This window comes from Heterodontus francisci, chromosome 4 (genome assembly GCF_036365525.1).
Source record: "Heterodontus francisci isolate sHetFra1 chromosome 4, sHetFra1.hap1, whole genome shotgun sequence".
NCBI classification, from domain to species: Eukaryota; Metazoa; Chordata; class Chondrichthyes; order Heterodontiformes; family Heterodontidae; genus Heterodontus; species Heterodontus francisci.
The window spans coordinates 65159854-65184871 of record NC_090374.1 but is presented as its reverse complement, the minus strand read 5'-3'; the positions used below and the strand labels follow the sequence as shown (position 1 = coordinate 65184871).

The 25018-nt window shown below is 42.9% G+C and overlaps 1 protein-coding gene across 1 annotated transcript in view; it reads right to left on the bottom strand.

The window, feature by feature from the left end:
* rasa1a (RAS p21 protein activator (GTPase activating protein) 1a) overlaps positions 1 to 25018 on the bottom strand; it is a 268303-nt gene that overhangs the window by 97567 nt on the left and 145718 nt on the right. The window contains exons 11-13 of the mRNA XM_068029646.1: positions 16221 to 16377; positions 11047 to 11134; positions 4194 to 4274 (exon numbers count right to left, since the gene is read on the bottom strand). Coding sequence (XP_067885747.1) covers positions 4194 to 4274; positions 11047 to 11134; positions 16221 to 16377 — 326 coding nt within the window. The remainder of the gene's footprint in view (positions 1 to 4193; positions 4275 to 11046; positions 11135 to 16220; positions 16378 to 25018) is intronic.

Here is a 25018-nt window from a genome sequence, read left to right as displayed (position 1 = left end):
TCTTGAGGGCTGGCAAGGTGAATGCCCCGCAACTCTCCGCTGGCAGCTCTGACTGTCTCACTGCCTTAGCAATCCTCTGTACAGAAAAGGCTGTAAGGCACACTATTTGCTGCAACACAGAGGATTGTCTTACAAGGTCCCTTTTTCACCCTTCATATATGCAGACAGCACTGACATTTAGCCCTAAAGCGACGACCTTGTGTACCCCATTCCACACACTGTACCCCTCATATTCTTAACACTCCTCTTGTTTGCATTGCAGGAGAGTGCACAACTCCCAACAGAGGTGTCGAATTTGGGATAGAGTCCCGTTACTAGCAATCCTGACGCCAGCGGAGGAGGAAACCCTGGAGACCGACAAGATAGCAGCAGGCCAGGCAGTTGCAAAAAGGAAGATGGGGTTATAGCAGAGATCGGGTGAAACCATTATGTATTAATCATGCAATTGGATCAGAGCAGTTTCTTCAGTTGTGCAGTTGTCACCCGTGAGTACACATTTCAAGTCCAGCAACACAAATGTGTCATACGCACTGCCCACCAGCATACATGCACTCAACTCGGTGGGGCTTCAGTCGCATATAGAACGGGTGGCAGAAGATGAGGAGCACTTCACATCTGAGCAGAAGCACAGTGATAGCTGTGGAGAGTCCCCATTGGAAGACTGAGGACAGCTTCAGAAATGCTCAGCTTAACACAGATGCTGAGCCGCAGATGAAGCAAGCACTTGTGGAGCAGTAAAGGGAGATATGGCAGTCTGCAAGAGTTTTTTGAGGCAGTACGGACCCTTGCACAGAAGATGGAGGAGTTCAAGCGTGCCATGAGTACCGTGATCTTAGGTGTGAGCATACAACCTCCTCCATTCCAAAGAGACCTTGGGTGCCCTTGTTCATGAATCACTAAAAGCTAGCATGCAGGTGCAGCAAGCAATTAGGAAGGCAAATAGTATGTTGGCCTTCATCACAAGGGCTTTTGAGTACAGAAAGAGTAAAGAAGTCTTGCTGCAATTGTATAGAGCCTTGGTGAGACCACACCTGGAGTATTGTGTACAGTTTATCCATCTAAGGAAGGATATACTTGCCACAGGGGGCATGCAATGAAGGTTCACCAGACGAATTCCTGGGATGGCAGGATTGTCTTATGAGGAGAAACTGAGGAAACTGGGCCTATATTCTCTAGAGTTTCGAAGAATGAGAGGTGATCTCATTGAAACTTACAAAATTCTTACAGGGCGTGACAGGGTGGATGTAGATAGGCTGTTTCCCCTAGCTGGTGACTCTAGAACAAGGGGACATAGTCTCAAAATAAGGGGCAGGTTATTTAACACTGAGATGAGGAAGAATTTCTTCACTCAGAGGGTGGTGAATCTTTGGAATTCTCTATCCCAGAGGGTTGTGGAAGGTCAATCATTGAGCATGTTCAAGATAGAAATTGATGGATATCTGGATACTGACATCAAGGGATATGGGGATAATGCAGGAAAGTGGCATTGAGGTAGATGGTTAGCCATGATCTAATTGAATGGTGGAGCAGGCTCGATGGGCTGAATGGGCTGTTCCTACGTTCCACTGAAAGAGTGGCCACCCTGATGGAGAGGCATATGCTGCAAGCCAACGACTGGATACAAGAACAGCGCTACAGCCTCCATGCTCTGTCCACAACTTTGAGTAGCACTTATCAGTCGGTTGCAGTGATGGCTCAGAACTGCATGAAAATGCAGCCAAGTGCCCTCCTGGTTTGGTTAGCAGGGAAGTGCAGGTGGGCCCAAAAATGGCACAGCGAGGCAGGGATGATAGCAATGGGGGCTCTCCACAAGGCACCCCCCACCAGCCCCCCCCCCCAGCACCTTTGACAGTAACAAAGGCGGAGTCATGCCCCCATGACATAGCCTGCCCCCACAGCCTTTGGCAGGGCCCTCATGGGCACTGCAGCCGAGGTCTTGTGCCATGGGCATCTCATTCGCTGGAGCAGAAAAATGAGTGGGGTGCCTCCACATCTGCTCTAGCCACAGTGGTAGCACCACCTAGAAGTATGGAGAAAAAACACACAGATATGGTCTTAATTGTACAATGGGATTCATCTGGGTGCCATCTTTAATGCCACTGTCATGATGAATAACTTTATCACAATGAAGCAGTTTGTCTTGGCCACCTGCTAAGTGTCAAGTAGTTCTTAGTGCCCCATTGCACATGGATCATTAGGAGCTGAAGAGATGTGAGCTCAATAATGCGATGGATCGCAATGTTAGAGTGGGACATATAGTGGCGTAGGTTTACCTGAAGGAAGGAGATCTGTATGTTGCGATTGAGTCTTGATTGCGGCCACAAGTGCTGCCACAGATGCCCGGGTGCCAAGAGTGCAGGGCTGCATGCCCTGCACTCAGCTGAATCTTGCCTGGATGGGCTTCTCTGGTTTGCAGATCAATGGGCACAGGTATCAGCAGGATCTCTGGATGGGCATGCTTTGCCAGCTGATCTTCATGGTCTTCAATCTCCGAGGATGCTGAGCAGTCCCCACCAGCCTCCAGCATCAGTTCCATTCCTCTCCATAGCGCCAAGTTGTGCAGAATGCAGCACACCACCTATGCGTGAGATCCCATGTAGGGCCGTATTGGAGGGCACCTCGAGATTGGTCAAGATACGACATTTTAAGCAAGCCAATGACCTGTTCAATGGTTGCCCTGGTTGTCAAATAGCAATGGTTGAATCTCTCCTGTGCCTCTGTGGTGGGGTCCCACACCGGTTCATCAGCCATGTTTTCAGTGGATACCAGAGCCATTCATTCATTGAGACTGTCCAGTGGGTTGAAGAGTTGAGGCACCTGAGAGTGCCTCAGTGTGACCATGTCATGGAAGCTACCTGGGAACCTTGCATACACTTGCAGGATTCTTTTGTGGTGGTTGCATACCAGCTTCATGTTGAAGGAGTGGAATCCCTTCCAATTTACAAATATGTTTGGCTGATCTGACAGTACCTTGATGGCCACATGGGTATAGTCCATCACACCCTGCACCGGAGGGAATCCTACCACGGAGGCAGAATCGACAGCCCTCTGGTCCTGACAATCAGCATCCGTTTCTAAGAAGCCCACTGCCCTCACATACAAGACATCCGCCACCTGAGTGATGCGCTTGTGGGCGGCAGATTGCGAGATCCTGCAGATGTCAGCAGTCACTCCTGGAATGATCCAGACGGTAAAAAACTCTGCCACGGGCACCTTGTGGGGGCCAGCAGGAAAGTGGGCTTGAGGCTACAATCAGATCAGCTATGATTTTGTTGAATGACAGAGCAGGCTCAAGGGGCCAAATGGCCTACTCCTGCTCCTATTTGTTATGATCTTATGATTATGACCTAGACCTATGCATAATGGCCTTAGGTCCTCCTCCAAAAGGGAAGAGAGGTCAGCGACCACCTACCGCGAGGTCCAAGAAGCTGACCTTTTGCCTGTAAACCGTATACTGAGGGCAGCACCTTCTTCTATCCTGCAGCCGACCACTCTGCTGTGTCCTGCTGCATGTGGGTGCATTGCATACTGAAGCTGCTGCTCCTCTTCCAGTTGCTGGCCCTCCCCCTGTGGCTGCTGACTTTGGTAACACTGCAGCTTCTCCCCAGTGGTCCACTCAACCTCAGAAAAGATGGACTCCCATGTCCCTTTACAAGCATGAAGACACAAGGATCTGAAGGCCTATTGAGTTATGAAATTATGCTGCAGGAACCAGCAGCAATTTCTTCACCCCTAAAACTATCCATAACAGCAGTTTCAATGAGCTATACCCGTTATGGAATGCCTCTGCCTATGGCTGACCTCAGGCTTGCCGCTTTTCCCCTTTACAGTTCTGAGTGCAATTCAGTTTCAGGACTCAATTACTTCCCGCTGCGCACTCACCTCCTTAAAGTTGCTGAGTTCCAGAAGCTGCATGTGTTGGTAAAAAGCCACTGCCATGAGAAAATGACTCTTAATCCTTAAAACTTCAAGTGGCTCCCTGCCACTGCCGCATGAGTTGCTGACAGCACACACAATCTGCCCCTGGGAAAAAGGGGAGGAGGTGGGAAGATATCGGGATACTGGCCCAACATCATTTTTTCTAATTTTCCCAGACTACCCGCCTTCAACGGCCGAGGAAAATTCTACCCCTATAGAATCCCATGCACTATAAATTGACCTTTTGTGCCATGCAAGATCTTTCTTCCTTTTACCTGGCGAAGGCGTTTATTAGAGGTTGGTGGCAGAGGTTTCTTCAAGTTACTGCAAAATAGCTGCAGGCACTTCATCCAATCCTAAAAAAGCAAAAACATTTACAGTAAATACAGGTAATATCTAGATAATAGAACCACTATATAATTTCCAACTTCAGTATCAACTTTTATTTAACCTTTACAAATTATTTAGCCAAATAGTATATTTGTAATTTTATTCTTCACCTAAAGCTGATAATCAGTTCAGCGCAGTAGGTGTTCATTGTCTAAAGTGCAGGACAGCTGCAAACTCATCCAGGGGAGACCCAAGCTTTGGAATGTAGGAGAAAAGTGACATCAGTAGGAATACCATCATTGGGTGGTGACACGACTGGGACACGGTGCAGTAAGCTACAAAACAAAGTGCAGTGTGTCTAAAAAAAAAACCAGGAACTGTTAAAGGGTGGAATGAGAAGATGAAAGATGCCTGGACAGAGGGAGGGAAGCTTGAGCTTGGAGCAGCAGCAAAATGTGCAAACAGATTTACAGAGTGGTATCTTTTGAGTTGTGCAAAACCCGTATATTAACCTATATGCAAGTTTAAGACAATTAGAGCTGGAACTCGAGAATGGTGGCTGGAACAGTTTGAAGTTAACTTTGTGGTCAATGTCTAGGACTTTTTGGGAGGGCCAAGATCCAGACTCAGTGACTGAATGCACAATGGCTGTGGTACTGGCAGGAATGTTAGTTTTCTTTCTAAATTTAGATCGCAAGATACTCATTAAAGGGAGCCTTAAACTTGAATTCTGTCTGACTTGATCTCTCGGAACAAAATGGGTTTAATCAAGGGTTGATTGGGGTTTCCAAATATGTCCTCACTATACAAGTGTTCTATATTCTCCACAATTGCCAATACAGAGTATTAAATAGAATCTTTATCTTTAATACCATGCAGCATATGAGCTTATTACCCATTTTCATTTTCTCTGGCACCAACTCTGTAAAGGGAGTTTCCCTCTCTTCTGTACTCTACAGTTACGAATATTACACCTGTTCTACATAGCAATTAAAACGCCAACAAACAAACCTGCCCCATTGAGCATATACCTTTCTCAGTTTCAGGAGGTTCAAGTTTTATCCGAGGTTACAGGCAAAATCTAGACTGTTCTTACTTGGCCAGCAGGGGGCTATGAGTTGTGTTCAAATATTAAAAATCTTTCTTTGCTTCTATTTATAGACACCTGGGTAGCAGAAATAACCAGTGAGGCCCACATCCCATCAAAGAACAACAAAAAAGAATTGACTTTGCATTTATCTCAGTTAATTCTCACACTCTTGTGTCTTCAGAACATTTTAAGTTTCCCACATCAATAAAAACTATTCTATTTCAACAAATTTAATACCGGCTTTTGAAAAAGTGACTCATTACATCTACTTCACTCCATTTATCTATGCAGTATATATGGCATTTGATAAAGCTGCCTCAGAAAAGGCATGTTACAAAATTTCAGGCATGTTGATGAGACAACTAGGTTTAATGAATGTTGCTGCAATTGAAGGGCTGGAAGTGGTGTACCCCAATGTGACAAGTACCAGGTCCATCTCAGTTCTTTATATAGTTGTTACAACCAGATGAGAAAGGTGACTGGGGGTCCCTCTCAGCCTTCACTGTAATAGTGTTTTTAGCTCACCGCTTTCCAATTATAAGCGAAAGACACCAGAACAAACAGGCTTCGGTTTAAAGAAGGTGGAATTTTATTAAACTTCAACATAACCTCTAATTCGGGTAACACCTACGGATCCATGATGCGCCCACGCTAGTATCCACACACAGATAGAGACAGAAAGAAAACAGAAGAAATAAAGTTGAAAAATTTGAGGCAATATCGGAGGAGGTTTTTTGTGTTACGGTTCTTCGAGCTCACTGTAGTATCCTTTATTGTAGGTAGATCTTGTTTTTTGTTGGGTCCCAGTATTCTTAAACCTTGTTCGCTGTAGGAGACTTTTCTCTCTTGGGGTTCATGTGTCTTCAGTGGATTTGGCGTTTGTGAGAAAGAGATGGGAGCAGGCAGACAGGAGAGGCTGTGGCAAACCAGCCAGGAGAGATCTTCCCAGTCCAGGAGCATTCTGCTTCCTGCCCAAACTGTTCGTACAAATTCAAAAAACTCAGGTTGCCCAGCAGGTTGGTCATGTGACTAAAATAAAAGCAAAATACTGTGGATGCTGGAAATCTGAAATAAAAACAAGAAATGCTGGAACCACTCAGCAGGTCTGGCAGCATCTGTGGAAACAGAAGCAGAGTTAACGTTTCAGGTCAGTGACCGAAGAAGGGTCACTGACCCGAAACGTTAACTCTGCTTCTGTTTCCACAGATGCTGCCAGACCTGCTGAGTGGTTCCAGCATTTCTTGTTTTTATTTGGTCATGTGACTAGCTGGTTTGACCATGTCAGTTTGTGTATTCGGCCATCTTAGCAGTCAATCTGGAATGCGAGCTCCCTACATTCAACGTCTGGTGCTCAAAAGTCCATTGTGGGTTGAATGTGTCAGGGAATGGTCCTTTGCCCTTTCCAAGCACTGTCTGTTAATATGCAAATGTCCTTCCAGCCAAGATCTGGTAATTTTTTAAAGCAAGTCCTTTCTTCACTTCAGCAACAGTTTGAAATTTAATGTCCATGTGGCGAAATTAATATGCCTCATGTTTGGCAGGTGGGGGCCTGCATGACATAGGGGAGAGAGTGACTTACTGGTAATGCCACTGAACTAGTAATTCAGAAGCCTAAGCTAATGCTCCGGGGACACAGGATCAAATCCCACCACGACAGCTGGTGGAATTTAAATTCAATTAAGCAAATTCAGGTAATTAATATTAAAAAATCTGGAATTGAAAGCAGCAATGGTACCATGAAACTATCATAGATTGTTGTAAAAACCCCATGTGGTTTATCAATGTCCTGGAGGGAAGGAAATCTGCCGTCCTTACCTGGTCTGGCCTACGTGTGACTCCAGACCCACAGCAATGTGGCTGACTCTTAACTGCCCTCTGAAATGGTCTCGAACCATAGAAAAATTGCAGCACAGAAGGAGGCCATTCAGCCAGTCGTGTCCGTGCCAGCCGAAAAAACTAGCTGCCCAATCTAATCCCACCTTCCAGCACCTGGTCTATAGCTATGCTGGTTACAGAACTTCAGGTGCATGTCCAGATACCTTTTAAAAGAATTGAGGGTTTCTGCCTCCACCACCATTCCGAGCAGCGAATTCCAGACACCCACCACCCTCTGGATGAAAAAGTTTTTCCTCATGTCCCCTCTAATCTTTCCACCAATCACCTTGAATCTGTGCCCCCTCTTAATTGACCTCTACGCTAGGGGAAACAGGTCCATCCTGTCTACTCTATCTAGGCCCCTCATAATTTTGTACACCTCAATTAAGTCACCCTTCAGTCTCCTCTGTTCCAAGGAAAACAACCCTAGCCTATCCAACGTTTCCTCACAGCAGCAACTTACGAGCCCTGGCAACATTCTCATAAATCCCCTCTGTATTCTCTCCAGAGCAATTATGCCCTTTCTGTAATGTGGTGACCAGAACTGTACGCAATATTCCAACTGTGGCCTAAACAGCATTTTATACAGTTCCAACATTACATCCCTGTTTTTATATTCTATACCTCAACCAATAAAGGAATGCATTCCATATGCCTTCTTCACCACTATCTACCTGTCCTGCCACCTTCAGGGACCTGTGGACATGGACTCCAAAGTCTCTCACCTCTTCTACCCCTCTCAATATTCTCCTGTTTATTGTGTATTTCCTCGCTTTATTTGCCCTCCCCAAATGCATTACCTCACACTTATCCAGATTGAATTCCATTTGCCACTTCTCTGCCCACTCAACCAAACCATTGATATATTTCTGCAGTCTACAGCTATCCTCTTCACTATCAACTACATCACCAATTTTTGTGTCATCAGCAAATTTCCCAATCATGCCTCCCACATTTAAGTCCAAATCATTAATATATACCACAAACAGCAAGGGACCCAACACTGAACCCTGTGGAACGCCACTGGAAACAGCTTTCCAGTCACAAAAATATCTGTCGACTACTACCCTTTGTTTCCTGTCTCTGAGCCAATTCTGGATCCAACCTGCCACATTCCCCTGTATCCCACGGGCTTTCATTTTACTGACTAGACTGCCATATGGGACCTTATCAAATGCCTTACTAAAATCCATGTAGACCACATCCACTGCACTACCCTCATCAATCCTTCTTGTTACTTCCTCAAAAAAGTCAATTAAGTTAGTAAGACATGACCTTCCCGTAACAAATTCATGCTGACTACCCCTGATTAATCCGTGCCTAAGTGGCAGTTTATCCTGTCCCTCAGAATAGATTCTAACAATTTACCCACCAGAGGTCAGACTGACCAGCCTATAATTATTTGGCCTATCCCTTGCACCATTTTTAAACAATGGTACAGTGATCTCCAATCGTCTGCTACTTCTCCTGTATCTAGTCAGGATTTGATGATGATCCTCAGCGCATCTGCTATTTCCTCCCTGGCTTTCTTTAGCAACCTGGGATGCAATCTGGTGATTTATCCACTTTCAAGGATGTCAGACATTCTAGTACTTCCTCTCTCATTACGCTTATCGTATCTAATATTTCACACTTCTCTTTCACTACAATGTCTACATCAACCCTCTCCTTTGTGAAGACAGACAAAAAACTTATCAAGAACCCTGCCCACATCTTCTGCATCCACGCATAAGTTCCCTTGTACAATTCTGATAGACCCTACCCTTTCCTTAGTTTTCCTCTTGCTCTTAATGTACTGATAAAACATCTTTGGGTTTTCCTTGATGTTACCTGCCAATAATTTTTCCATGTCCTCTCTTTGCTTTTCTAATTTCCTTTTTTCCTTCACCCCTGCACTTTTTATACTCCTCTAGGCTTTCTAAAGTATGAAGAATTTTGTGATCGTCATAAGCTTTCTTCTTCTGCTTTAACTTACTTGCCAGTTGTCAAGGGCATTTATGAATGGGCAACAAATGTTGGCCTTGCCAGCAATGTCCACATCCCACGAAAGAATAAAAATGATCATTTGGTCTTGGGCTTAGGGAGGATATTATAAAAATTTACTGACAACAAAAGTAGAGGGTTAGTAGAATGAGCTACAGGCGGCAGATGCAATCTAACATGGAGAAGTGAGAGTTCATGCATTTTGGGAGAAAAAACAAGAAATGGGGGTTTAAGCTCAATGGAACGACAATATAAAGCCAAGAGAAACAGAGGTCTCCCTTTGTAAGCGCAAATGTACAATTTCTTCAAAGTGCGATTGCATGTAATTTTTTTCAAATTAATTCATGGGAATTCTGCGGCAAGTAACTCACCTGACTCCTCAAAGTCTGTCCACCATCTAGAAGACACGGTAGGTGTGTGATGGAATACTTTCCACTTGCCTGGATGAGTTCAACTCCAACACTCAAGAAGCTTGACACTACCCAGGACAAAGCAACCTGCTTGATCAGCACCCCATCCTCCACCTTAAACATTCTCTCCCTTCACCAGTGGCAACAATGTGTAGCATCTACAAGATGCACTGCAGGAACTTGCCAAGCCTCCTTTGGCAGCATTTTCCAAAGCCGTGCCCTCTACCACCTAGAAGGACAAAGGCAGCAGATGCATGGAAACCTGTCCCTGCAAGTTCTCAACAAAGCCACACATCCTGTGGCGGCACAGTGGTTAGCACCGCAGCCTCACAGCTCCAGCGACCCGGGTTCGATTCTGGGTACTGCCTGTGTGGAGTTTGCAAGTTCTCCCTGTGTCTGCGTGGGTTTTCTCCGGGTGCTCTGGTTTCCTCCCACAAGCCAAAAGACTTGCAGGTTGATAAGTAAATTGGCCATTATAAATTGTCACTAGTATAGGTAGGTGGTAGGGAAATATAGGGACAGGTGGGGATGTTTGGTAGGAATATGGGATTAGTGTAGGATTAGTATAAATGGGTGGTTAATGGTCGGCACAGACTCGGTGGGCCGCAGGGCCTGTTTCAGTGCTGTATCTCTAAATCAGAAAAAATCAAATCCTGACTTGGAACTGTATCGCATTCCTTCACTATCACTGGGTCAAAAACCTGGAACTCCCTTCCTAACAGCACTGTGGGTGTACCTACACCACATGGACTGCAGCGGGTCAAGAATGCAGCTCACCACCACCTTCTCATGGCAATTACAGATGGGCAATAAATGCTGGATTAGTTTTTGATTGCTCCAGAGCCAGCAAATAAAGGATGGGCCAAATGGCCTCTTTTAATGTAAATTCCCATCATTCTATACAGGTTTATCTTTTAGAACCACAGATTTACAGTAAAAGGTGACTGTTGTTTGCTCTTTCGGTTGAACTCATGTTAAAAGTGCCCCATTTTTTTTCTTCCCTCCAACCAATTTGTTCTGCTACTGAGTTTCGTGTTAGATGCTAGTTTGTATATAAAAGGTTCTGTCAACTGTATATATGGTCAAAGAGGATTTTCAAAACAGTCTTTTATAAAACCACCTTCTAGCATGCTGAGCCGTTTCATTCCTGTGCATTTATACTGGACTTTTGTATTATTTGTCTCTTACACTTCAAAAATAGCCTAATTTATACATAATTCTGGAACGTTGTTATAACTTACTTTCAACACCAACAGCTTATTGATAGGCATAAAACAAAAACACCCATCACCTTGTTTGTCAAGAAGACCTTGGTAAGATAGCCATTGTGTAGCTCAAATATGGATGTCAGTTTTCTTTTGCTATGAGCAGGCAGCATACTGTACAGTCGATTAACACAATCATCCTAAAGTTATAATCATTTAGCTTCCAGTATTTTACCTGTGCCTGTTCTGGAGTTTCTGCTGCAAAGTAGAAGATGTAATGGTCTTCACTAAAGTGCTGTACTACTATTTGAAAACAGTTTGGCCTATAAAAAGGAAAATTACAGGAAACAAATTAATCCATGTAAGTGCAGCACAACTAATTTCTGCTGGAGAAGAAACCTCTACCAGTCTATTCTCATGAAAACTGCAACTTTTAATATTCCTGCATTTTTAACAATTCTCTAAAGCTGTAGTCTCCCACAATTGCTTCAATTCCATTTTCTTTTCTCATTGAATAATAGCTGGGAGCTTAAAAATGTAGGATTTTAAAAAATATTGGCACATTATGTTATTTAAGATTAAATTTAAAGAAGTTTGTGTACTCATTCTACTGATCACTATCTTACGTTTAACATAATATAAAAATAGAAAATGCTGGAAATACTCAGCAGGTCTGGCAGCAATGATGGAGAGAGAAACAGAGCTCACAGGTCATCAACCTGAAATATCAGCTGCAGCCTAATCCAGGTTTTATAAAGGTTTAGTGCAAATTCATGCTTTTGTACTCCAAGCTTCTATTAATACAACAGCATATCTGGCATCTTGGCTTTAACAGCCTTCTCAATCTGTCACAACACTTTCAAAGATCTGTATGAATATATCCCCATGTCTCTGTTCCTGCACTATTGAGATGAGAAGAAAAAGGAGACTCCCAAGGAGGTGATATTTACACAGCTTTATGTACTAGAGATAAGAACTGATTACATAATATACACAAAATATTAAGCACATCAGGACTCTGTAATTTTGCTTATAGGATAACTCAGTCAACCCACTGAGATTTAGAGGTACCTGGATCTGCACCTGAAGTGCTGTAACCTGCAAGGCAACGGACCAGTTGCTGGAAGGTGGGCGGCACAGTGGTTAGCACCGCAGCCTCACAGCTCCAGCGACCCGGGTTCAATTCTGGGTACTGCCTGTGCGGAGTTTGCAAGTTCTCTCTGTGAACTGCGTGGGTTTTCGCCGGGTGCTCCTGTTTCCTCCCACAGCCAAAGACTTGCAGGTTGATAGGTAAATTGGCCATTATAAATTGCCCCTAGTATAGGTAGGTGGTAGGGGAAGTTGGGGATGTGGTAGGAATATGGGATTAGTGTAGGGTTAGTATAAATGGGTGGTTGATGGTCGGCACAGACTCGGCACAGGCCGAAGGGCCTGTTTCAGTGCTGTATCTCTAAATAAATAAAAATAAATAAATAAATAAAATAGGCAGCTAGTTTTTTCAGCCGGCGCAGACACGATGGGCTGAATGTCCTCTTTATGTGCCGTAACTTTTCTATGGTTTTACAGGATAAGCGAATGAGGAATAAAGAAAAAGAGTACAAGATGACATTAGAAAACTTGCAGACTGGATAGTTAAGTGGCAAATTAACTTTAATACAGACTCAAGGTCGCATGTTGAGAAGGCTGCTAAAAACGTATAGGGAGTCCCTGGCTTTATTAACAGAGGCATAGAGTACAAAAGCAAGGAAGTTATGCTGAACCTTTATAAAACATTTGTTCGGCTTCAGCTGGAGTACGGTGTTCAATTCTGGGCACCACACTCTGGAAAGGATGTCAAGGCCTTGGAGTGGGTGCAAAAGAGATTTACTAGAAAAGCACCCAGAATGAGGAACTTCAGTTATGTGGACAGGCTGGAGAAGCTGGGTTTGTTCTGCTTTGAACAGAGAAAGCTAAGAGGTGATTTGATAGAGGTGCTTAAAATTGTGAACCCTTTTGGTAGACTAAATAAGGAGAAACTGTTTCCTGTCTCAGAAGGGTAACCAGCAGATACAGATTTAGGGCGACTGGGTAAGATTCAGAGGTGATATGAGGTAACAATTTTTCATTCAGCGAGTTACGATGATCTGGAATGCACTGCCTGAAAGGATGGCGGGAGCAGACTTAATAGTAACTTTCAAATTGGAATTAGATAAATATTTGAAGAGAAAAAGTTTACAGGACCATGTGAATAAGAGTAGTGGGACTAATTGGATCGCTCTTTCAGACCTGGCACGTTTGGCCAAATTGCCTCCTTCTGAGCTGCATCAATCTGCAACAATGATATTATGATAAATGCAATGATATATACCAAGAGACAACATCATACATTTAAGAATATGTTAGATAGACACTTGAAGTAAAGGAGAATATAGCAATACAGTTGGTACATAGGATTAGGACTACTGGTAATGTGGAGGACAAACACCAAAATGGGCTGGTTAGGCTGAAAGGCCCATTTCTGCATTGGACTTCTATGAATCATGCAGTCCTAGACCTTCCTAACAGTTTCTCGCTTTTCCATATGGTAAATCAAATAATACATTATCAGAAGGATGCTAACCATCTTCCCTCCCAAGTATTAATGGAAAATGTTAGGAAAGCATAAAAATATAAAAGGACGAATTTTCAAAATAAATTCCTTCAAACATCGAGAGCTTTCTGATCTGTATTCTGCATTTGTGCAGCACGTGGATACTAGTACAGTATTTATTTCTGCTTTTCTTACCATTAGTTCCCATGTAATCTTAAAAATTAGTCTGTTAGAAAGTTACATTGTCGATGAAGTAGTCTGGGAAATGTATCAGTTTGTAAAATATCCTTCATATTCAACCAAAAACAGGCAAAAGGCAAATATGTTATGACGCAAAACACAACACAGCAAATTCATCAGCAGATAGCAAAAGAGAGGCAACAAAAATCATTCGGTTTTGCAAGCATGTTTAGTGACAACTTCTAACTTGATTCATTTACTACTTTATGACCATAGGAACAATCGTAAGACATTTAGCCGCTAATCTGTTCTGCCATTCAATGAGATCACATGACTGATCTGCGACCTAACTCCACTCTAACTGTGCCTATTCATAGTACTTTAATAATCTATGTTCCTGGATCCCATGTCTCTTTGGACCTCCACTGTTTCTAGCTCTGCACCATTTAGAAAGTACCTCGTTGTATCATTTTTAGGTCTAAAGTGAATGATCTTACATTTGCTTACATTGAAATCCAGTTGCCACAGTTTTGCCTACTCACTTGATCTATCAATATCTGTAATTTTACACTCCCACGTACACTGCTTACAATGCTGCCTATCATTGTGTCATCAGCAAACTTGGTTGTGTTCATCTGTTCTGATGAAAGGTCACAGACCTAAAATGTTAACTCTGTTTCTCTCTCCACAGATGCTGCCAGATCTGCCGAGTATTTCTAACACTTTGTTTTTATTTTGGATACGTGGCTTTCTATCCCATCATCTAAGTTGTTCATAAATACAGTAAATAGTTGAGGCCAGAACACAGATCTTTGCGGGTCACCACTAGTCACATCCTGCCAATTGGAGTACCTGCCCATAATCCCTACCCTCTGTTTCCTGCCGCTTGGCCCATTACCTAACCAGGTCAATCATTTGCATTCAATTCCATGAGCTGCAACTTTAGTTAGCAGTCTCTTACAAGGAACTTGAACAGCCACCTCTGGAAGTCCAAATAAATAACATCCACAGAAATTCCCCATCTACTAACTTAGTCACCTCTTCAAAACTTCTATCAGGTCGTCAGGCATGACCTACCCTTTACAAATCCATGTTGACTTTTAAGAGGTGAAAGTAGATTTCTAGCAAATCCAAGAAAATTCCTGTCTTTTCAGTTTTGCACCAAAACAAATGTCATCTTAAATAATGTCAGTCAATACAAAGTTTTATTACTACAAAATTAAACACAGGTTAGGATAAATGGGTTTTCTCAGGATTGCTGAAGCATGGAATGTTTGGCCACACAAACTGGTTGAGGTGTCATTCGAGGAAAATGGTAAATATTTGAAGCAGAGGAAGACACAAGAAAATCAAGAAAAAGAGGGCTGGGACTTTGTTTTGAATTGTTTGAGCAAGAATGGGCACAAATCAATAGACCTCATTATGTACTGTATACTGCCATGTTGTGTACACAGAAAAACACAACTTTAAAGTACAGATAAATTTGTAACACTTGCAATAAAACATTTGCATTTTAATAATACATGGGAGTAAGCTTAGAGTGCTGGAACAGTTAAAAATGTTTTAATATGCCATATTTTTGTAAATTTATGATTAAAAATAAAAACATTTAATTCTTAGGCTACAGCTGGGTGCCCAGCTATTTTCTGTATCCTATGTAGAGTGATTTTTTCAGCTTTCCAAAGGGAGAATACAACTACTGGGGACAGAAACTTTCACCTGTGTCAGCATCCACCTTTCTAAGTCATGTAAAGCTCTTTCCACTCTGTTTGAAAAATGTCACTAAACCTGCCTCAGAAACACGCTTACTATTACAAAAGCATTTTCATTTCTCATACTAACCAACTTAGCGGTCTGAATGAGCTTGTACTGAATTGAGAGTTATTTTGTATTGTAAGTTAGAAACTCAATGACTGCAAACACATAAGCTCGACAGGCCATATGATCTACTCGTGCTCCCATTTCTTATGCTTCATAATTCACAAAGGATCCCTCGTGCCCACAGAAGGAAAGAGACTTCAATTCCACTGTGCTGAACTGGATCCAAAGCTAAGTTCCCAAAAGCCAAAGGATAGTTAATGAAACATTACTAGGCGTTTATGCCTCTACTGCCTTTAAATTTTTAATTTAAAATCTAATTAAGCCCTTAACTTACCAAGCACATGAACAAGTTTCCAGATCACACAATATTGTAAGTAACTATTTCTAATAAATAAAACTCATTTGTCCAGATTGTCATTATTATTGATGACCAAACTATCAAATACTGAATGTTTAGAGACAGTTATCAGTACACCTACTTTGGTATTAAACTACAAGGTGGTGAAGGAAATATATTTAAGTTTTGTTGGTGTGTAGACTGGTCATGTGGATAGGTGCCACAATGCACATTTTTAATAAACCCCGATGAACGAAAGACATGTTTTGTTTAAAAGTGCAAACAGTTATGATGAGGAACACAGATTACAATTGCAGGTACCATAAGATGCTTATCCATGATAATTAGGTTGGGGGTGGGGGTGGGGGGGGGGGGGGGGGGGGAGGGGAGCAAAAGGAAAGATTAGAAATATCTTGCGTACAGGACTTTAAAAAGTCTTAAAGTACTGAATACAAAAAGACACGCACTTAAGTCTTAAGTTCAAGTGTACAAATATCTTCACCTGCCAAACAGACTGTCATGAACTCCATATACAGTACACACGCTGAGGTCTATCAATCCTTTTGGTTTTGTGGCTCTCTTTTCACTTTCAAAATAGATTAGCTGGGAGTCATTCCCCTCCAAAATGAAGTACAAGTTTTTCCATCGTTTACCTTTGCCTGAAATAAATAAATTCAAGATTTGTAGGTCACTGAGGAATATAAAAGGAAAGGACATTCAGAAACACAGTTCTATACTTATTCTGCGATCACAATATAGTTACAGCTCAACACTACTTCGCGATGTCGAGATCAATTTCAGTTTCATTTATAAGAATCAAAGTGCAGAAAAATAAAGCAGAAGAGAAACGTGGTGGTGCTCACATTCAGTGCCAGAGTTAGTATAAAGTTCCCCATTGTGACTAGCAGTGAGCAGAGATCTACCGAGAAGCTACGGTATCTTCCAGCATGTGAAGGGAAATGTCAGTGAGCCAAGCATACCAGTGTTCTCTTGTACCTTCTAGCAGCTAACTGCAGGGGACAGCATCATACACTTAGTTCTAAAGGAGAAATTTTACTCAAATTCCCTCACAAAAAAGTCCAATAAAAATAAATAAAAATAACTTGGATTTGAGGAACATAAAATATAGGATATAAAGCAGAGACAGGTCATTCAGTCCAATCACACCATATGGCATTTATGCTTCACTTGAGTCTCCTCACATCCTTCCTTATCTAATTGTAACAGTAGAACTCTAGATCCTCTTCTCCCTATCTTCCCCTTATACTCATTTATACTATTCACCTCAACCACTCCCTGTAATGGTGAGTCCAACATTCTCACCACTCTCTGGATAAAGAGGTTTTCTTCTGAATGCTCCATTTGTTTTCTTGATGACGATCTTCTATTGATGGCCTCCAATTTTGCTCTTCTGCACAAGTGGAAATACACCCTCTGCATCTATTCTATCATAATTTCAAAAAACCCTTAGACCACCCCTCAGCTTTCTCTTTTGGAGAGAAAAAGAGACAGAGCCTGTTCATCCTTTCCTAATAGGTATGACCTCGCATTGCTGGCATTAAAGCCTGGCTACCCGACCTGAACCCGACTACATGTCGTTTCGGGTCTATATTCAGAGTCCAGCATTCAGGCTCGGGTTGGGTTCGGCTGGACAGTGCTGCTTCCGGGAAGTCACAGGATCTGGCTTACCCATGATTCCCCACAACTCCATCTGCAGGAATAGCCTGCTGCCGGAACGGATGAAGGATATCTGTGTCGTGTCGGGTGTGAAGAAAATTAAAGGACTCGAGCTCGGGTTGGCTGTGGTCAGGTCGGGCCCAGGTCGGGTTTTAATTTTATACCCAAGCCAGGCTTTAGCTGGCATCATCCTTCTAAATTTTTTTGCACCCTCTCCAGTGCCACTACATTCTATTTTATAATATGGCAACTAGAACTATACACAAAGTGTGGTCTAACCAAGGTTCAATGCTACTTTAGTAGTCTCTCTACTTTTCAATTGTATTCCTCTGGAAACGAAGCCTAGTGCTTGGTTTGCTTTTTTTTTGAAAAAACTAACATAAGTCATTTCTTTTAGGAGATTTCTGTATCTGAACTCCCACATCCCTTTGCTCCTCGACCCCAATTAGAATCTTATTTCCCAAATAATTTTGTGACCTCCTTATTTTGCTTACCAAAATGTAACACGACACACCTGAGTGTTGAAATTTATTTGATTGATGACTATTCTACCTGTTTATTAAAGTCTTCTTGTAATTTGTTGCAGTTCTCCAAAGTATTGACTATCCCCCTTAATTTAATGCTACCCTCAAATTTAAAAATTGTGTTTTTGATTCCAAAGTTGGGTCACGGAATTGTATTTTTCTCTTCTATTTGAAATAGTGTGCCTTTAAGATTGTCAAAAAACAGTGCACCTTTAAGACAGAGAGACCAGCTTTTGGATTTCTGACGCAGTGTGCCACAACTGCATTTGTTACCTAGGCAACAGCAGGAGAGAGACAGAGGTCACATGGTACAATATTTCCACTTAACTGTATAAAAACTGTCCAGAACCAGTTTTGAGACACTCTCAGCGATGCGTACTACTAAAGAGAAAAGCTGTCTATTTATCTCAGCAAAAATTCTACAAGGAGCTACAGGGCAAGTTAATTGCCTGAGGAATAAAAAGCCCTTTTTTTTTTTTTGAAGAGGCCATTTGTATTGCTGAAATTAAGTTTTGACTGAGACACGGTTTTAAAATTCAAGTTGACCTATTGCTGTGCTCTTTGTTGAAGGAACTGTTTGATGCCTGCTGCGGCCGAAGTGTTTTGAATGCTTATCAAGACCAGACCATTTCATCAAATCCGCATGGAGAATTCGGGTGGGATTTTCTTATTTTCACATTAGAATGCCTCATCCATCAGGAATGTAACCCACAAAGACTTATTTATTTATTCTTAAGAAACAGCTAATTTTTAAAAACACCACTTTTAAAAACCGGTTAACAGTTTTGAATGTATGAGAGAGAATGGGGGAGTTAGGTTAAAATAAGTTATAAGGTCTTTAAACATAGGTTTATCTTTATAGTGTTTAAGATTTAGTTTTTAATAAAAAGTTAATTTGTTGTTGTCTAAAGATACTGGTTTGGTCTGCGTTATTCTGGGAGTTACTAGAGTGTTCAATTTGGCTGTTTTCCGGTTGGGTGGGAAAACTTTAATAATATGCTGCGACTGAATTGACGGTGCATTGCTCCTGCCTCAGTCGTAACAGTCTAAATCATTAATTAAAATTGTGAGTATCAGTGGTCCAAGTAGTGATCCTTGTGGGATCGCACTTTCTACCTTCTGCCACTGAGTAGCTATTTTTTTTTACCCTGCTCTCTTCTTTCAGCAAGATAGCTACACTTGTGCCCTGACTCCTTATTCATTAGTCTATTATGTGGCACCTTATCAAAGGCCTTTTGGAATCTCGATAATTTGGACTTGAAAAACAATACTGAAATTTACTAACAAAATCATTTTGGGGGGTGGGGGGTGTACAGCATATGTACAAGGATTTTGGAAGACTGCAGGAGAACAAAGAACAAAAGAACAAAGAACAGTACAGCACAGGAACAGGCCATTTGGCCCTCCAAGCCTGCGCCGATCTTGATGCCTGCCGAAACTAAAACCTTCTGCACTTCCGGGGCCCATATCCCTCTATTCCCTTCCTATTCATGTATTTGTCAAGATGTCTCTTAAATGTCGCTATCGTATCTGCTTCCACCACCTCCCCTGGCAGCAAGTTCCAGGCACTCACCACCCTCTGTGTAAAAAAAACTTGCCTCGCACATCCCCTCTAAACTTTGCCCCTCGCACCTTAAACCTATGTCCCCTAGTAACTGACTCTTCCACCCTGGGAAAAAGCTTCTGACTCTCCACTCTGTCCATGCCGCTCATAACTTTGTAAACCTCTATCATGTCACCCCTCCACCTCTGTCGTTCCAGTGAAAACAATCCGAGTTTTTCCAACCTCTCCTCATAGCTACTGCCCTCCAGACCACGCAACATCCTGGTAAACCTCCTCTGCACCCTCTCCAAAGCCTCCACGTCCTTCTGGTAGTATGGCGACCAGAATTGCACGCAATATTCTAAGTGTGGCCTAAATAAGGTTCTGTACATCTGCAACATGACTTGCCAATTTCTATACTCTATGCCCCGACCGATGAAGGCAAGCATGCTGTATGCCTTCTTGTCTACCTTATCAACGTGTGTTGCCACTTTCAGTGACCTGTGGACCTGTACGCCCAGATCCCTCTGCCTGTCAATACTCCTGAGGGTTCTGCCATTTACTGTATACCTCTCACCTGCATTAGACCTTCCAAAATGCATTACCTCACATTTGTCCGGATTAAACTCCATCTGCCATTTCTCCGCCCAAGTCTCCAATCGATCTATATCCTGCTGTATCCTCTGACAATCCTCATCATTATCCACAACTCCACCAACCTTTGTGTCGTCCGCAAACTTACTAACCAGACCAGCTACATTTTCCTCAAAATCATTTATATATACTACAAACAGCAAAGGTCCCAGCACTGATCCCTGCGGAACACCACTAGTCACATCCCTCCATTCAGAAAAACACCCATCCACTGATACCCTCTGTCTTCTATGACAGAGCCAGTTCTGTACCCATCATGCCAGCTCACCTCTGATCCCGTGTGACTCACCTTTTGTACCAGTCTGCCATGCGGGACCTTGTCAAAGGCTTTACTAAAGTCCGTATAGATAACATCCACTGCCCTTCCTTCATCAATCATCTTCGTCACTTCCTCAAAAAACTCAATCAAATTAGTAAGACACGACCCCCCACTTCACAAAACCATGCTGTCTCTCGCTAATAAGTTCGTTTGTTTCCAAATGGGAGTAAATCCTGTCCCGAAGAATCCTCTCTAATAGTTTCCCTACCACTGACGTGAGGCTCACCGGCCTATAATTTCCTGAATTATCCTTGCCACCCTTCTTAAACAAAGGAACAACGTTGGCTATTCTCCAGTCCTCTGGGACCTCACCTGTAGCCAATGAGGATGCAAAGATTTCGGTCAAGGCCCCAGCAATTTCTTCCCTTGCCTCCCTCAGTATTCTGGGGTAGATCCCATCAGGCCCTGGGGACTTATCTACCTTAATGCTTTGCAAGACACCCAACACCTCCTCCTTTTTGATAATGAGATTACTGAGACTATCTGCACTCCCTTCCCTAGGCTCATCATCCACCAAGTCCTTCTCTTTGGTGAATACTGATGAAAAGTACTCATTTAGCACCTCGCCCATTTCCTCTGGCTCCACACATAGATTCCCATCTCTGTCCTTGAGTGGGCCAACCCTTTCCCTGGTTACCCTCTTGCGCTTTATATATGTATAAAAAGCCTTGGGATTTTCCTTAATCCTGTTTGCCAATGACTTTTCATGACCCCTTTTAGCCCTCATGCTTAAGTTCCTTCCTACTGTCTTTATATTCCTCAAGTGCTTCGTCTGTTCCTAGCCTTCCAGCCCTTACAAATGCTTCCTTTTTCTTTTTGACGAGGCTCACAATATCCCTCGTTATCCAAGCTTCCCGAAACTTGCCAAACTTGTCTTTCTTCCTGACAGGAACATGCTGGTCCTGGATTCTAATCAGCTGACGTTTGAAAGACTCCCACATGTCAGATGTTGATTTACCCTCAAACAGCCGCCCCCAAGCTAAATTCTTCAGTTCCTGCCTAATATTGTTATAATTAGCCTTCCCCCAATTTAGCACCTTCACCCGAGGACTACTCTTATCCTTATCCACAAGTACCTTAAAACTTATGGAATTACGGTCACTGTTCCCGAAATGCTCCCCCACTGAAACTTCGACCACCTGGCCGGGCTCATTCCCCAATACCAGATCCAGAATGGCCCCATCCCTAGTTGGACTATCTACATACTGTTTCAAGAAGCCCTCCTGGATGCTCCTTACAAATTCTGCCCCATCCAAGCCCCTAGCACTAAGTGAGTCCCAGTCAATGTAGAGGAAGTTAAAATCACCCACCACTACAACCCTGTTACCTTTACATCTTTCCAAAATCTGTCTACATATCTGCTCCTCTACCTCCCGCTGGCTGTTGGGAGGCCTGTAGTAAACCCCCAACATCGTGACTGCACCCTTCCTATTCCTGAGCTCCACCCATATTGCCTCGCTGCATGACCCCTCCGAGGTGTCCTCCCGCAGTACAGCTGTGATATTCTCCTTAACCAGTAATGCAACTCCCCCACCCCTTTTACATCCCCCTCTATCCCGCCTGAAGCTTCTAAAACCTGGAACGTTTAGCTGCCAATCCTGCCCTTCCCTCAACAAGTCTCTGTAATAGCAACAACATCATATTTCTGAGTATAATCCAAGCTCTCAGTTCATCTGCCTTACCTGTTATACTTCTCGCATTGAAACAAATGCACTTCAGACCACCAGTCCCGCTGTGCTCAGCAACATCTCCCTGCCTGCTCTTCCTCTTAGTCCTACTGGCCTTAGTTACTATGTCCTCCTCATTTATTTCACTAGCTGTCCTACTGCTCTGGTTCCCATCCCCCTGCCACACTAGTTTAAACCCTCCCGAGTGACGCTAGCAAACCTTGCAGCCAGGATATTAGTGCCCCTCCAGTTTAGATGCAACCCGTCCTTCTTGTACAGGTCCCATCCGTCCCGGAAGAGAGCCCAATGGTCCAGATATCTGTAACCCTCCCTTCTACACCAGCTGCTCAGCCAAATGTTTAGCTGCACTATCTTCCTATTTCTAGCCTCACTGGCACATGGCACAGGGAGTAATCCCGAGATTACAACCCTCGAGGTCCTGTTTTTTTAAACTTACTACCTAACTCCCTAAACTCCCCCTGCAGGACCTCATCACTCTTCCTGCCTATGTCATTGGTACCAATGTGTACCACAACCTCTGGCTGTTCACCCTCCCCCTTCAGAATGTCCCCTGTCCGCTCAGAGAACATAGGTTAACTGGTTAGATGGGCAGAATTAGAAACAAAGTATGCACAGTCTACATGTCTTTACTTAATGTTACTTAATTCAAATTATTGGACAATTCAGATTTTAATGTTAAAAATTGTTTTGAATTATCAAGAGTAGACAGTAATAAAGAGTAAGGAAATAAAATAATTTTTAAAATAGTAAGACTCTAAAATAAGAGGAGGAATTTAATGTGCAGGTATATGAATCATTAAAAAGGTGGCTGCAAAAGTATATAAAGCCATTAAAAAGGCTAACTGAAGCTTTAGTTATATATCTAGAAACAGATATCACAAAAACAAGGAGCGAATGTTAAAATCATACAAGATCTTGGGTTATAGCTGAAGTACTATATAGTTTGGGAAGAACATAAAAGCATTAGAAAACGTGCAGGATTTTTTTTATTCTTTCACAGGATGTGGGCATTGCTGGCTATACCAGCATTTATTGCTCATCCCTAATTGCCCTTGAGAAGGCGGTGGTCAGCTGCTTCTTGAACTGCTGCAGTCCATGTGGTGTCGGTACACTCACAGAGCTATTAGGAAGGGAGTTCCAGGATTTTAACCCAGCAACAGTGAAGGAATAGCAATATAGTTCCAAGTCAGGATGATGGGAGACTTGGAAGGGAATTTGAAGGTGGTGGTGTTCCCATGCATCTGCTGCCCTTGTCCTCTGGGTGGTAGAGCTCACAGGTTTGGAAGGTGCTGTTGAAGGAGCCTTGGTGAGTTGCTGCAGTGCACCTTGTTGATGGTACACACTGCAGCCACTGTGTATCAGTGGTGGAGGGAGTGAATGTTGAAGGTGGTGAATGGGGTGCCAATCAAGCGGGCTGCTTTATCCTGAATGGTGTCGAGCTTCTTGAGTGTTGTTGGAGCTGCACCCAAACAGGCGAGTGGAGAGTATTCCATCACACTCCTGAATTGTGCCTTGTAGATGGTGGACAGGCATTGGGGAGTCAGGAGTTGAGTTCCTCGCTGCAGAATTCCCAGCCTCTGACCTGCTCTTGTCGTCGCAGTCCAGTTCAGTTTCTGGTCAATGGTGACCGCCCCCAGGATGTTGATAGCTGGGGTTTCAGCGATTGTAATGCTATTGAATGTCAATGGGAAATGGTTGGATTCTCTCTTGTTGGAGATGATCATTGCCTGACACTTGTGTGGCGCGAATGTTACTTGCTACTTATCAGTCCAAGCCCGAATGTTATCCAGGTCTTGCTGTATATGGACACGGACTGCTTCAGTATCTGATGAGTCGTGAATGGTGCTGAACATTGTGCAATCATCAGCAAACATCCCCACTTCCGAACTTATGATTGAAGGAAGGTCATTGATGAAGCAGCTGATGATGACTGGGCCAAGGACATTATCCTGAGGAACGCCTGCAGTGATCTCCTGGGGTTGAGACAGTGGGCCTCCAACAACCACAACCATCTTCCTTTGGTATGACTCCAAACAATGGAGATTTTTCTCCTTGATTCCCCTTGACTCCAAGGATTTTATCAAGGATTAGAGAGTACAATTATGAAGAGGCACTTGAGAAGTTAGTTTTTTTTTTCTACTAGAGCAAAGATGTTTAAGAGTTGTTCTGATAAACTTTTGTAATATTGAAGACCTCTAAGTGTATAGAGATTGTTTATAGGGATTAATGCGACTGTAACAAAGCAGTACCAATTTTAGACATAAAAAGAATTGAAGGAAAAGATTTACACAAAGTGGGTAGAATGTGGAACTACCTAACACAAGCCATTGTTGAAGCAGATTCCATAATTCAGTTAAAAAAGGAATAAGCAGCTTAAAAAAATATATTAAAAAGGACCATAGGCAGCAAGACCAAGAGGCACAGCACACTCGCAATGGGGCCCATTACTTATTTCTGTGCTGTAACATCCTATGCTATTAATTTTCTTTCAAAATGGAAATCATGCATTTTGTGTAGGTCATATGATTTATTTAGCGTCACAGAGGTGCCCACACTTGGTGGGGACTGCTGAGGCTCAGGCAAAAGGAAAGAAGAGAATGGCCAAATTATACCTGGAATTCTTGTTATAGGAGTAGGCTCCTGTAATTGGGGCTAGTTCCCTTAGACATGTGCTTAGAAGGAGCTGACCGAAGTTTTTAAAAACGATAAAGGGATTGGATTCTGTCAAGTTGGATAGGTTATATGTGATTGGTAGGCAGAGCTGATGCTCGGAAGTATTTTTGGAGTAACTTTTCCTCAAGCCAATTACCAAAGCATGTGTCAAGTATAAGTTCCTTAAAAAAGGAACTGAGCAAGTTAAGCGAGCAGAGTATATTTCAGTTATAGGATGTATAT